Here is a 15,597-nt window from a genome sequence, read left to right as displayed (position 1 = left end):
CCACAACACCTGGCTAGTTTTTGTTGCAGTTTGGCTGGGACCAGGTTTAAATCCGCAACCCTTGGTATATGGGGTTGGGGCCCTACCCAGGCACCGCCCAATAGTCCTTTTCTTCAACTTCCCTCAAATTACCCAATTTGTGCCAGGTCTATGAAGTAAAGCTCCAAATACTCTGAAAAGTAGCAATTAAAGGGAGAGACTGAAGTATTCAACCTGGATTTCACACATTGTATTTCATAGTCAATAGCCCTAGAAGCTAAGTGAAAGTTCCAGGAGAATTATAGATGAAAAGTGTTAAAGGAATGAGAATTAGAAAATCATGCTTTTGCCATCCCTAATAAAATAACTGATTCAGCTAAAGATCATCAATGTATGGATGGAATCATTACATGAAAGGGTAATGAGGGATTTTACGTAGGAAGTTATCACGGTTTATTGCCACCTGAACAGAATGGTCAATCTCAGTTGGCCAGACATCATGTACCTCTTGATGTGATGCAAAAGAAAATACACACAATCTATGAAGTACCCCTGACTGAAAACATGAAATAATTACATCAAACTTTTAGATCTATCATTTTGTAGGAAATAGGAGGACACAAGAAGTGATACATCACAAGGTAACAGAAATAGAAAAACCCAGAATGTGAAATAAAGTCCTGTGGCGTACCACTGCCCTAGTTTCTTCAACAAGACATGCAGAAGGTTAGAAAAGTTGAGGGAATGGGACTTCTCTCTTTTTAATAGAGATTTAAAAGACTCTCAAAGGACCTAATAAAAAAAGTGACATGTGGACTTTGGTTCCAGATTCTAAAAAAGCAACTGTAAAAAAGACTTTGTTTTAGAATCAGGGAAATCTAAATATGAACTAGAAATTAATAATGGCAAAAGCTATAATTTTGTTAGGCATGATAATGGCCATTGTGGTTGTGTAAAAAAATGTCCTTTGCTTTGTTTTGTTTTCCCAGAAATGCTTATTGAATTATGTAAGGGTGAAATGTCAATATCTGGAATTTACTTTAAAATATTTTGGTAAGAAAAATGGCTGATAAATCAAGTGGGAAAAAATTTTGAAAATTACAGAATCTGGGTAAGAGGGGTTCACTATCTTATTTTGCCTACTTCTGCATATATTTGAAATTTTTCATTATTGAATTATCAAACAAAATGAAAATCCAGGTTTCTTCCACTGTAACTATAGTTTTTGATCTTGATTATGTCTGAGAATCCACATCTCATACAGAATCCTAGGACTCATCCCAGAAAATTCCAATTTTGTTTGTCTGGGCATGGGCCCAGATTCCATTTTTAACAAGTTCCTCAAGTTAAATCTGATACAGACAATCTACAGACTCATATCTGAAAATTATACACTTAGACTGCTTTACTACAAGTAAAGCAAACATTAAAGGAAAGTCATGATCATATCTCTTACCCCTTCAAGCCTTACCCCACATCTGTCTTAGTAGGTAGACATTTAATTAATCCTTTTCCTGAGACTATAAATTCCATGAAAGCAGGGCTTATGTTTGTTTTTACTCACCATGGTATCCCCATTGCATATCAGAGTTCCTAAAACACAGTACACACCAAATAAACACTAACTGAGTAAATGAATAACAGCAAAGAGAAAAAAGAAGAGTTAACTATAGTCAACTGTTACAAAATTAGTTTCAGACAAGAATCTGAGAAAAATTTCAATTTATTGTCAAAAGTCTGGTATAAGAAATATGGAACAATAACAAAGGGCATATATATTAGCTTACCTTTTAAAATATAATACAAGTACAAAATAACCTCTTGCATCTCTGAGAAATCAGACTTAGGACATTAATTTGAATATCTACTTTCTACTAATTGTTTCAGAACTATAATAAAAATTTGCTTCATATCTCATAATCCCAAATAAGAAGAGTGGGTGTATTAGAGAACTATACCCATTTTAACAAATATACAAATGAGAGATTAACACCTTCTCTTCAAAAAGTGCAAACCCCTACAGTTATGAAGACAAGTCACAAATTCAAAAAATAAAATGCCAAATATTACAATTAAATTTAGTTTAGGAACTAGTTCCAAAAGCAACACTTATCAAAAATAAGTCGCTTATCAAACCCGTCTACCCCAGCATCATGTAACTGTTGAAATGGTATTACTTAAATAATAAATAAAGCATGACAATTTTTTGAAGTTTCTATTTTAAAACTTGACAGAACTTTTATAGAGACAGAAAGGACATTGAAAACTACCTGGTCCACATCTTTGTTGTACAAATAGGGAAAATGAAGTCCAAACAAGAAAAAATTTACTTGGTCACTTAGTTTAACAGCAAAACAAGACTACACTAATACTCTGAATTTCCAGTCCAGTTTTATTTTCACTATATCATGCAAACAGCATTTTTTAAAAAAATAAATATTTTCTATTGTAAACTGCAGTAAAATATCTGTTCACTTTCTTGTACATGTGTGTGGCATCCAACAGCTATGCTATGAACTTAAACTAAGGAGATATACCCCATTTTTAGTAGGAATGGGGATTATCTTCAGCAACAAAACTCCATATGTAATATTTCCTAATATATGGGCTTTTCTATCATTTATCATAACAGAATCTATAATTTTCACCATAATATTCATAACCCCAAAACTTAAAGAGGCACAGTGACTCATGCCTGTCATCCTAGCACCCTGGGAGGCCAAAGTGGGAAGATTTCTTAAGCTCAGGAGTTTGAGACCAGGCTGAGCCTAAGCAAGATCCTATCTCTACTAAAAATAAAAAAATTAGATGAGTGCTTATGAGTCCCAGTCGGGAGGCTGGGGCACAAGGATCACTTGAACCCAGGAGCACTCTCTAGCCTAGGCAACAGAGTAAGACTGTCTCCAAAAACAAAAAATAAACAAACAAACAAAAAAAATCATAAAGTAAAACTAAGTGTGAAGATATGCAAAATCCAATGTAAAAGTGAGAATTTACATTTTATTCAACATAAAATTTTACCTGTGGTTCCTTCTTCTGGATTAGAAACATTTCTGACTCAAGGGATTAATGAATGACCCAATTCACGTCTCAGTTCTGAGCCACTTCTGTACACAACCACAGGGTTACTATAGTGCAAGAGTCCCTACTTACTGAACGCATACTCAGAATATAAAAGAAACACAGAAAGAGAACAAGATAACAACGAAATCTCCACAAATTGGCTTCCAATTGCCTCTTATATCAATCTAAACCCCTGGCACAAAGTAGATAGATACCAAGACTAAGTGAATAAACAGTCGTTAAAAGCCGCACTCCATTCTATTGAATCTGCTTTCAGTTACAGCTAGCTTGGATGGTTTAATAATGCTGGACTACATTATGAATTTAAGAGCAGCCTGAGGTACCAGATATATTACTGTGTACTTTACAGAAGACAGTAAGTATCAATTCCAGCCTAAGCACCATGACTAGCATCTAATAGAAATATTATAAATATTACAATAAGTTACCAATTACCAAATGCTTAGTAAATGCCAAAAGCTGTTATCACTGCTTTGCCTATATAATTTATCATTGCAATAATGTAGTTACTATTATCCTCACTTATTTTCCAGAAGATAAAATAGGCATTGAGAGGTTAAAATAATTCACCTAAAATCCTTCAGCAACTACTGGTACATAGCAAAGCCTAGATCTGAATCCAAGTTTAGATCCTACACAAGATTTGCTAAATGAATGAATGAATCAGGAAAGTATTTAAGTTCCTGCAACATACTAACATCAAAACTGGTCCAGAGTGGCACATGTGAGGCAACTCAACTGCTCTTCGTGTGGAATCGACATCAAGAGATTTTTGGAAGCATAACTGTTTGGTACCTGGGCAGGTAGTAATTGTTGGTCCCAGTGCCCATTGGGGGTCGGGGGTGGGGAACGGTCCAAACTAACCAGATATGCAACTGATATTAGTAACACCTATTAATTCATAAATCATGAACACTGGCAGAGATACAGCTTTAAGCTCCAAAGATTTAACGACTTCTGGTCTTTTCATTCCACTACAACCCCAAAGATGATCAATTCAACCAGCAAGGCATATTTTGTAATAACCAAATACGTGGACTACGACTGTCAGAAAAGTTAACAACAGAAATTCCAGTTTAGTGTCAGAGACAGTAGAGAAGTTGATGACTAAACAGTTAAATTTATGGAAGGAAAGCTTGTTTTGGGACATGAGGAATTTAAGCAATAAAATGACATCCAAGTTTGAGTGATAAAATGACATCTGAGTAGGAGGTGCCTAGAAGGCAGTCAGATATTTAAGACTTGAAAAAAGATAAAAGACTAAAAATAAAGATTTGGGTATCATGATCTTTTCCAAAGGTGTGAAGAGAAGATAAGTGTTAAAGGCCTATGAGGTATGGAGAAAAAGAAGTCAGCAGTGAAAAATAAAAAAGCACTAGGTCACGGGGCCACCCGTGACCTCCTCTTAACTCCTTCTTTCCATTCTGAAATAAAAGATTTTTAAATGAGGGCAGCCCCATATACCGAGGGTGGCAGGTTCAAACCCAGTCCCAGGTGAACTGCAACAACAAAAAAATAGCCCGGCGTTGTGGCAGGCACCTGTAGTCCCAGCTACTAGGGAGGCTGAGACAAGAGAATCGCCTAAGCCCAAGAGTTGGAGGTTGCTGTGAGCTGTGTGACACTACGGCACTCTATCGGGGGCAATAAAGTAAGACTCTGTCTCTACAAAAAAAAAAAAAAAAATTTTTTTTTTAAATGAGAAAGAAAAAAAGAAAGAAAAGAAGGAAAGAAAGAAAGCACTAGGTCAAAGCAGCCCCAGAAAAGAGAATTTAAAGGAAGAAAAACATGGGGCGTGATGGCTCATGCCTGTAATCCTAGTAGTCTGGGAGGCCAAGGTAGGTGGATTGCCTGAGCTCAAGAGTTCAAGACCAGCCTCAGCAAGAGTGAGATCCTATCTCTTAAAACAAAACAAAACAAATAGCCAGGCGTTGTGGCAGGTGCCTGAAGTCCCAGCGACTTGAGAGGCTGAGGCAAGAGAATCGCTGGAGCCCAAGAGTTTGAGACTGCTATGAGCTATGACACCACAGCACTCTACCAAAAGCAACGAAGTGTAAAAAAAATTTTAAAATATTAAAAAGAAAAAAGGCAACAAAGTAAGACTCTGTCTCAACAAATAAAATAAGAAAAATTCAAAGACTGACACCAGAAACTTCATTTGCATTTGGAAAACTGCCTAATGAGAAATGGTAGTAACAAATATGCCACAAAAGGGCATGCACTATTCCAGCTAATATTGGTTCCCTAACTTCTCTTCCACCCACCAGTTGCTATACCTCCACCAGCTTGACGATAATTGGTAAGAAAGGTCATGTTCTTAACTGGCAGCCTGAGCGGTGTGCTAATAAACATGCTACATGTAGGATAGCTATATTTTTATAAAATGTGTATCAAATTTCACAACAAATATATATCCTTAACCTTACTACCCATTTTGCTTTTTTTTCTCTATAAATTTACAACTCCTAAGCATTTTTCCCCTGCAGAGATTAAACAGATTTAATTAAACTCTATCCCTACTCTGTCTTCAGAGGTACTCAAAATCAATGATAAATGTTTACAAGCCCTAGATAAAACAGATTCTACAGTAAAGAAGACAGAAAAGGGAAAGTAGTTCCTGATAATCATTAAAATAACTACAACATGAACAGTATGAAAGAGAACCATTAAGACATTAGAAATAATCCGACTTACAGAAAACTAAGGTTGAGTAATTTGAATGACCCAGGAAACAAGTAAATGGGTTTCAAAATATGCCTTAGTATTTGCAGAGTACCTTAGCATTTATATTTATAATATGAAAAATGAACTCATTTAGTTATTGAAATAAATTATAAGTGTTCAAGAAAAGGTTAAGCAGCATCTTATCAGGTTTCATCCAGCTACATTATTTTACAGCTACTATCCCTTATCTGAAATACTTGGGACCAGAAGCACTTCGCATTTTGAATTTTTTCAGATTTTAAAGCATTTGCATATACATAATGAAATATATTGGGGATAGGAACCAAATCTAACCCAAAATTCATTTATGTTTCATATATACCTTGTACATAAAGCCTGAAGGTGATCTTACACAATATTCTTAGTAATTTTGTGCTTGAAACAAAAATTTGACTGCATTTTGACTGCAACCTGTCAGAGATGGTATTTTCCACTAGTAGCATCAAGTCAGTACTCAAAAAGTTTAAGATTTTGGAGAATTTCAGATTTTAGATTAGGTATTCGCAACCTGTAATATTCATCATTAGTATCTCAATGAAAAAGCTGTTCTGTGGGGAAGGTGGTTTAAAAAGACATTTGCCAGGAAATTATTCTGAAAACCAAGAGGTTTAAGGAACTTCCATTTTTGAGAATGAATCTAGTAAAGGTAGTGGAGAAGGAAGTGGAAAATAAACAAGTGACAATATCATTTTTTGAGATTACAAAAAAAAACCCAGAACTGGAGTATTGCATATGGCACATAATATATACTCAAAGTATCAGTTAAATCAGCTAAGGTCAAAATAATAGAGAAAGGTAAGTATTATTAAAGGAGTACTGTCCCTACAATATATGAGAAGTCCAAAGTCCAGATAGGGGAGAATATGAACATGCTCACTTGTTCATTGTGACTGTTTAAAATATAAATTTATATAAGTATACATGTTCATATTTATATGTGTACACACAGACATAAAATATATAAAGAACAGAAGTGAAGTCACCTGATTGGTCATTTTAAATGGTAGCATGAATAAATGAACATGCGATGATAAACATACAATATTATGCAAAAAAAATGTATCCTAGATACTACTACAAAACAGGAAAAAGGATTCTTGCTTCCAAAGAAAAATTCCATCTTTACCCAGTTCAGATTGGTATTGTAATAAAAAGTTTTCAGTAAAAGCTATCAATAAATAGCAGATGCAAACAGAATAAATGGCCATAAGATTACAAGAAGAAAAAAAATAACCAAATCTTGTCCTATTCTCTTTTCAAAATACTCTTTTAGAAGTCTTGGACTCAGGTTGGCGTCTGTAGCTCAGCAGCTAGGGCGCCAGCCACATATACTGGAGCTAGCAGGTTCAAATCTAGCCTGGAGCCCACCAAACAATGACAACTACAACCAAAAAAAAAAAAAAAAAATAGCTAGGCATTATGGCAATCACCTGTAGTCCCAGCCACTTGGGAGGCTAAGGCAAGAGAATAGTTTAAGCCCAAGAGTCTGAGGTTGCTGTGAGCTATGATATCACAGCACTCTACCCAGGGCAACAGCCTGAGACATCTGTCTCAAAAAAAAAATAGTCTTGGCTCAGCGCCTATTGGCTCAAGTGGCTAAGGCACCAGCCACATACACCTAAGGTGGCGGGTTCAAATCCAGCCCGGGCCTGCGAAATAACAATGACGGCTGCAACCAAAAAATAGCCGGGTGTTGTGGCGGGTGCCTGTGGTCCCAGCTACTTGGGAAGCTGAGGCAGGAGACTTGCTTGAGCCCAGGAGTCAGAGGTTGCTGTGAGCTGTGATGTCACTGCACTCTACCCAGGGGGACAGCTTGAGGCTCTGTCTCAAAAAAAGTGAACAAATAAATAAAATAACAAAATGGTTAAAAAAACAGTCTTGGACTTCATGATACCTGGCTGTCCTAACTCTGAAGACCTTGATCGTTTATTCCCTTTAGTCTTCCTCTTTATCCAATCTTCATCTTTCACCCTCAGTTCTCTCTCAGTTGATCCCTTTATCATTTTATCAATTTCAACTTTTCACTTTAATGATTTACAAATCATTATCCATAATCATGAGCTCCAAGAGTCTATAGGTCATTTCTTCAGGGTGGTCTCATTATACCCTCAAACACAACAAATCCAAAACTGAATTCATCTGTAAGCCTATTCTTCCCAAGTGACTTCCACCCTGACTTTGCTATTACATTTTCACCATTCTCCTTAAAATCCAGGCTCATAATTTTTGAGAAGTCATTTGACTTTTGCCTCTCTCTTTGGTTGCCCCTTCTTCTCCCCAACCCTGCCAATTAAGTTCCATCAATTCTTCTTTTCTCATTCTTAAGCCCCAATTTTGGGGTTCAAACATTTCTGGACCATTACAATGCCATGGCACTCTAGTCAGGCCGCCAGACTGAGACTCTGTCTTAAAAAATAAAGAAGCTAAAAGACAACTAAAGGAAAAAAAGTTACTAAATTTTCCTTATACATCATTTCATGGAATAAAGGAGGTCAAAAAGCAAAATTAAAAAAAAAAAAAAAACCCGCGGCACCTGTGGCTCAGTGGGTTGGGCACCGGCCCCATATACCAAGGGTGGCGGGCTCAAACCTGGCCCCGGCCAACGTGCAACAAAAAAACAGCTGGGTGTTGTGGCAGGCGCCTGTAGTCCCAGCTACTCCGGAGGCTGAGGCACTAGGCTCAGGAGTTGGAGGTGGCTGTGAGGTGAGATACCAGGGCATCTACCCAGGGTGACAAAGTGAAACTCTGTCTCAAAAAAAAAAAAAAAACCTTCCCAATCCCACTCATCTTTTCTCCAGTCTTATACCACATTAATCCATCTTGTACACATCTGTACACACTGAATCTTGTACACAAATACAAGATTCATCTTCTTCATTCATCCTGGCATGGTCTTATTTATAAAAATTTCATGGCCCAAACACAATACAATTGAAACTTCTCCCAGCAAATCAAATCCTCCACAACCTAAGCCCAATCTATCCTTCCAACTTTACCTTCTCCCACTTCCCTAAACGTGTGCCTCCACCCTCTATTCTTGTTATCCTCTACCCTCCCATCCCCAATATCCTCTATGTAATTCCTATCCATCCTCCATAACTCACCTTGGCCCTCTCAACTCACAATGATTGGAATTTATCACATTTACTGAATCCATTAAAAGTTTTGCTTTGTTTCTGTATATGAATGTGAGCTTATGCTCGTCTTCCTAAATCAGTGGTTCTCAACCTTCCTAATGCGGTGACCCTTTAATACAGTTCCTCATGTTGTGGTGACCCCCAACCATAACATTATTTTCGTTGCTACTTCATAGCTGTAATTTTGCTACTGTTATGAATCGTAACGTAAATATCTGATATTAGGCAACCCCTGTGAAGGGTTGTTCGACCCCAAGGGTTCACAGGTTCAGAACCGCTGTCCTAAATAGATTGGCCTCTAAAAGAAACAGTTCATGACTTACATTACCCTGTACTGTCCACATATTAATAAATATCTGCTAAAGTTACCACCAAATCAAGCTATACCAAGAAGTTAGTGGGATGTAGTGGCTCATGCCTATAATCCTAACACTCTGGGAGGCCAAAGTGGATGGATCACTTGAGCTCAGGAGTTCAAGACCAACCTGAGCAATAGCAAGACCCATCTTTACTAAAACTAGAAAAACTGAGGCAAGAGGATGGCTTGAGCCAAGAACTGAAGTTGCTGTAAGCTATAATGCCGTGGCATCCCAGTCAGGCTGCCAGAGTGAGACTCTGTCTCAAAAAATAAATAAAAAATCTAGAAGATAACTAAAGAAAAAAAGTTACTAAATTCCCCTTATAACATCATTTCATGGAAGAAGGATGACAAAAAGCAAAATAAAATTAGATATATGGGCACGGCACCTGTGGCTCAAGCAGCTAAGGCGCCAGCCACATACACCTGAGCTGGCGGATTTGAATCCAGCCTGGGCCCGCCAAACAACAATGATGGCTAGCCGGGCATTATGGTAGGCGCCTGTAGTCCCAGCTACTTGGGAGGCTGAAGCAAGAGACTAACTTGAGCCCAGGAGTTGGAGGTTGCTGTGAGCTGTGATGCCACAGCACTCTACCCAGGGTGATGGCTTGAGGCTCTGTCTCCAAAAAAAAAAAAAAAAAAAATTAGATATATGGAAACTGTATAAATATTAAAAAGATGAATTAGATCTTTTAGAAGTTGTTCTAACTCCTTCCATTTATTTCACTTAATAAATAATAATTGTATCTTAAATAAAAGTTTTAAAATGTATCTTTATTGTTTCTTAATAGGAAGAATATCTATAATGTGGGTGAGACATTTCGGATAACCCACAGTACTCCTAATTTCACAGTTGAGGATGCTTAGAGTAATCCTAAAAGCTTTGGGAAAAAACCTTCTTGGAAAACCCACACATATCAAAAAAATGTGCAGGTTTTTAGAGTAACTGAAATGCATGTTAATTTTAAACAATCTATATAATTTTCCTCTGATTCAAGATGGAATTTTTGAATGCTATTATTTCTTTGAACAGCATTATTGTTTCCTTAATGTTAATCGCCCAAATTGTGCATGTCTAACATTGTTTCATTGAAGATACTGTAAAATCCTATCCATATACACATATGCACATACACACTCCCTGAACTTAACAGATTATGTGGTTTTGTTTGGACTAAAACAGAAATATAACTTTTAGTTGTTCAGAAACATCTTTAACAGACAACCATTAGTTTTAGGGAAAACTGACCAAACTCAAGAACTTCTCAATCATTTACAGATAATTGTATATGTTATCAACTACTAAACATATTAAAGCTCTGCAGAATGTGTTAAAAGTGACAATGTTATGTACAACACCACCAAAAAAAACCAGCTATATTATCTGGTACTTTTGAAACCAACAATACTGAAAAAGGAATTACTATTGTGATGACCTATGATCAGTTCGTTATCTTGGGTTCTTACTGTAAATAGTTCAGTAAAAAGTTCCTTCATACTCAAGCCACCTATGACATTTTGGCTCAAAAATCACTTCCTCAATATTGATTCTCCATTGTCACTTCCAAGTCTAAACTAAACTCCTAGGAGCTAAAACGCATAAATGCAAAGTAGTCTTTTCCAATGTTACTGTCAAACCAATCAGGAAGATTAATATTACCACGATCGCCATTCAACTAACTACGTAGTAATGTTTACGTGGTAACTTTTTATGATGCCTGCACTCATAAAATGAGTCAGAATTAAGTTCAGAGAGTAGTACAGGGCTAGTGAAATGGTAAATAAGGCCATGCCACGAGATCTTAAAGATATTCCAAGATTCTCCGCGAACAGAAACCTGGTGTTTTCCAAGATGAACATACACACCTGAGACTTTCTTTTGCAGCTAACTAGACTGAAAGCAATACATTTAGAACCCCAAACAAGCAAAAGTACTACTCACCAGCAAACAATCCGAATTCACTTCCGACTTGGGATCCCGCAGCAGGTTGTCGATTTTTTCAAATCGAGTCTCAAAACTGTCCCCAGTCGACATGTTGCTGCTACAGTGACAATACCCTTGTACCAGCACCAGCCCGGAAAGCAATTTCAACCAACTTCCTCCGTGGTGGGTTCGTAGCCGCGGGGCTGAGGAGCCGGAACCTCTGGGTCACCAGGTGCGCCCAGTTCCCCCTCCTCCCCCTCACTAAGGGGACCTCCGCTCTCCAGACCCCCGGCCGGGGGCAACAGCGACCCACAGCCGCTCGGACGCCCAAAGTCGCATCCCACCCGGCAGCCCTTCGCGACAGCCGACAACGCCGTCGCCGCTAGCCTCGTCGTTCCGGCGAGGTGCTTCAGCCTAGCGGGCCCCCGCCGCCGTCGCCATGGAGGGGTCCCCGTCCCGAGATGGGCAGGAGAGGCGAGAGAAAGAGAAGCAGGGTGGAAACTCCTCGGGGCAGCAGGGGAGGGAGAAGAGGAAAGGCGAAGGCGAAGGGCGGGTGAAGAGCTGTGCCAGCTGCAGCCGCCGCTCGGGCCACGGGCCGGGCCCGCTCCACTCAGAGGCGCAGTAGGCGGTCTAGCCCCGCATCCCCGGCTCTATTTGGCCTGGCCTGACGCACCGATCCGTCTTGAGGAAGAGCTGGTCCCCGCGGGGAAGCCTCACTGTCTCATTTTGTCCCGTTGATGTTGGGGTTGCTGCTACCGTGTCCGGCGGGGCAGGGCGAGGCGGTGCCCGATGGAGACTTAGGAGAGCACAGGCTGAAGAGCAGGCAGTGAGGAAGACGACAGTCTGGTCCCTACCGCTGCTGATGGGGAGCAACTGGGAGGGGCTGCGTCCCGGCAGGGGAAAGGGCGAGTCGCGGCGGCGAATGCCTGGGGGGTGGGGCGAGGGGGGCCGAGAGGGACTAATATGTCCGCCTTCCTGTTCAAACAAACGGAGAGCGCCGGCGCGGACTGCGCATGCGGGGCGCGGACAGTCGGAAGGGGAACAAGTCCGGCCTCGCGCGCGCGCGCGCGCGCCGGCGCCTCCGCAGGGCGGGGTCGGGCCGCGCCGGAGGCTGTGCGGGCTGGGGCAGAGGGCGGGCGGGTGGGAGGAGCCGAGCGGGTGAGGCGGTGACTCAGTCCCCTCCCGGGCCAGCTTTGGGGAGCCACGCAGGGCTCTGGAGCTGCTATGGAGGTCCGGATGAAGACGGAGCTCTCCCTACTCCTACTCGCTGTCCTAGCTGCTACCCTAGTTCTGTTTCCTCTAGGCTGCAGCCAGTCGGGAGAATTCTGGTTAGGAAAGAGTGCTTGTTATTCTTGTTATCATGGAGATAGGTTCGTTCTTAGGCAAGATAACCTTTTTATCGGCGGCAGGTACCAGCATTTTAGCACAGTGGGGATTAGGTTTCGGTGGTATCCCATCGTTAGCCTTCCTTGAACCCCACAGCATCTAACTTGTTGGCTAGTCAGTAGGAAAATAACGAAGCACAATGCTCACCCTCCCAGGCCGAGAGTGTATGTCAGGGGAGAATTAAAATACCGCCTTTGCAAGATAGTCAATGGAAGTAAACATTCTCATTAAAACATTATGTCCTTCCTATTAGTTCTTTCACGTTGTTAACATCCTCACTGCAGTTCTCTCCTGGAGTGTAATGCTGCTATTTCAAATAAAACATTCGGAAAAACTTAGAATTGTGATTTTTATCAGAACTAATGTAGGACATGAGAATAAGGGGCATTTCCTCCTAGTTCAGTTGCTTCAGTGACCGTCATGGAAGAAATTATTCAACCTGCTGATAATGTTCCTCACTGCTTTCAGTAGGAAATCTATCTTGATTTATTTCTAATTAATCTTTAATTCAATCCATCTTTATTTTTGCTCAGAGGTGAAATTACATATCGCTAGAAATAAAATATGTGGATATTTTATCCCACATTGAAAAATGCTACAGATGAACCCAGTCGTCTTTCTATATAAAAAGCGTTATACAGAATCTTAGTCCATCAACCTTGTGAAGTCAGAGATTAGGAAAATATTCTGTTTGCAAAATATCTTTCTATTTTTATTTTATTAGATACAAGAAATATTTAGTTACAAAATAAAGATGGAAGTAAGTCTTCACAAAAATCATAGCATAGACACAGAGAGAAACTTCAGGTATTTGGATAAATGCCTTTGCAGTGAGTTTTCTTGGCTCCAATATTTTAAATCATGTGAATTAGATTTATTTTTAAGCATAGGGCTTAAAATAAATCTGGCAGTTGCCCTAAAATACATTTCCTAAACCCTGCTTGTCCTTTTTATATTACCATTTTTAGGTATTCTTAGGAATTTTGCTGTTTCTCAGAGAACTGCAAATACTATGTTGCTTTTCATTTGGACACAAGAAAAAGTGCAGGTAGCTAAGACAATATAGTAGTGGCACTGATAAATGTTAAGTGGGAGTGATAACCAACCCCGCAGAGTTACTAGTAATATATGTGGGGTCTATATATTCTACTTACCTACAAAACTATTCTTTCCCCCCCTCCCCCAAAGTCTCACTCTACCCTTGGTAGAGTGCCATGGAGTCATATCTCACAGCATCCTCTTAACTCTTGGGCTCTAGTGATTATCTTGCCTTAGCCTCCTGAGGAGCTGGGACTACAGGTGCCTGCCACAACACCTGGCTATTATTAGAGATGGGGTCTGGCTCTTGTTCAGGCTGGTCTCAAACCTGTAAGTTCAGGCAATCCACCTGCCACATCCTCCCAAGTGCTGAGATTATAGGCATGAGCCACCTTATCTGGCCAAGATTTTTCTGATGATTGTAACACATCAATAGTTGTCTTTAACTATAAGACAGATGCACTCTATATTAATTTTTTAAATAAAAAGATCCTCATCTGTAATAAAGCCAAATGATACAACATTAAAGTTATCTTCCAATTTTAAAATTCTATCATCTAATTCTGACTCTTTTTTTTTTCTTTTTTGAGAGAGTCTCACTGTGTTGCTCTTGGTAGAGTGCCCTGACATCACAGCTCATAACAACAACCTCAAATTCTTGGGCTTCAGCAATTCTCTTGCCTCAGTCTCCCAAGTAGCTGGGGACTACAGGCACCCACCACAATGCCAGGCTATTTTTGTTGGTGATGTTGCCGTTGTCATTGTTGTCTGGCTGGCCTAGGCCAGGTTCGAATCCGCCAGCCTCAGTGTATGTGGCTGGCGCCATAACCACTGTGCTGTAGATGCCAAGCCATTATGGCTAACTCTTTAAAAACATTGTGAACATTTGAAATCACTCTTTTTTTGAGACAGAGTCTCCATTTGTCGCCCTTGGTAGAGTGCTATGGTGTCATAGCTCACAGCAGTCTCAAACTCAGGCTCAAGTGATCCTCTTGCCTCAGCCTCCCAAGTAACTGGGACTACAGGTGCCCACCACAACACCCAGCTATTTTCAGAGACAGGGTCTTGCTCTTGCTCAGTCTGGTCTCAAACTCCTGAGCTCCAGCGATCCACCCACCCTGGCCTCCCAGAGTGCTGGGATTATAGTCATGAGCCACCATGCCCAGCCTGAAATCACTCTTAAAGTATGTTAACTTTGCAGGGGGTGGGGAGGATGGATTTTATTTTGTTATTCAAGCTGGAGTGAAGTGATGTGATCATAATTTACTGCACCCCAGAACCCCCAGGCTCACAGGATCCTCCTGTCTCAGGCTCCCAAGTAGCTAAGGCTACAGGTGCACACCACTTCACCTAGCTAATTTTTTACTATGTTGCCCAAGCTAGTCTCGAACTCCTGGGCTCAAACAGTCCTCCTACCTCAGCCTCCCATGCTGGGATTACAAACATGATTTACTGCAACTGACCAAGAATATAATATTAATTTTTCAAAATGCTTACCATGTGCTAGGCCCTACTCCATATACTTTGGCCATAATATCTCCTTAAAACTACACCATCAATGGGAAACAGGTGCAGAAACCTTACTTGCTCAAGGTTATGAAAGACACAGGTTGGAACAGAAATAATCTCTTAATAACTACAGAATCCCTACTCATAACTATTGACTATGCTAACACTATCCAGTCCTAATAGAGTGAAAAGTATTTAACAATTGTATTTTTTGCCTTCACACAAATTTAAATGATTCTGTTTAAAAGAGTTATAGAATTTGCAGTGTGTTCACTATGATTATAAGAAAGATGGAGAAAGATGTGAAATGATTCTTGTAGGTTAGAATAAAAAGGGACTTCATAATGCTCAGTAACACTGGATTGACTAAAGGTTCTCAAACACTGGGGCCTAGAAGCAGTGGCAGTCTTTGGTGGGATTTTCATAACTCTCAGCAAACTGAGAGGAATAAAGACATAAGT

The 15,597-nt window shown here is 39.9% G+C and overlaps 1 protein-coding gene across 1 annotated transcript in view; it reads right to left on the bottom strand.

Annotated features, from left to right (window-relative positions):
• ROCK1 (Rho associated coiled-coil containing protein kinase 1) overlaps window positions 1–12,266 on the bottom strand; it is a 155,020-nt gene extending 142,754 nt beyond the window's left edge. The window contains exon 1 of the mRNA XM_012802019.2: window positions 11,222–12,266. Coding sequence (XP_012657473.1) covers window positions 11,222–11,314 — 93 coding nt within the window. The 5' untranslated portion in view covers window positions 11,315–12,266. The remainder of the gene's footprint in view (window positions 1–11,221) is intronic.
• Window positions 12,267–15,597: the final 3,331 nt, after the last annotated feature.

This window comes from Otolemur garnettii, unplaced genomic scaffold, assembly GCF_000181295.1.
Source record: "Otolemur garnettii isolate 467f Iridium unplaced genomic scaffold, OtoGar3 scaffold00012, whole genome shotgun sequence".
In the NCBI taxonomy this organism is placed as follows: domain Eukaryota; kingdom Metazoa; phylum Chordata; class Mammalia; order Primates; family Galagidae; genus Otolemur; species Otolemur garnettii.
The sequence above is the reverse complement of the archived record's forward strand: the minus strand, read 5'-3'. Positions and strand labels throughout refer to the sequence as shown.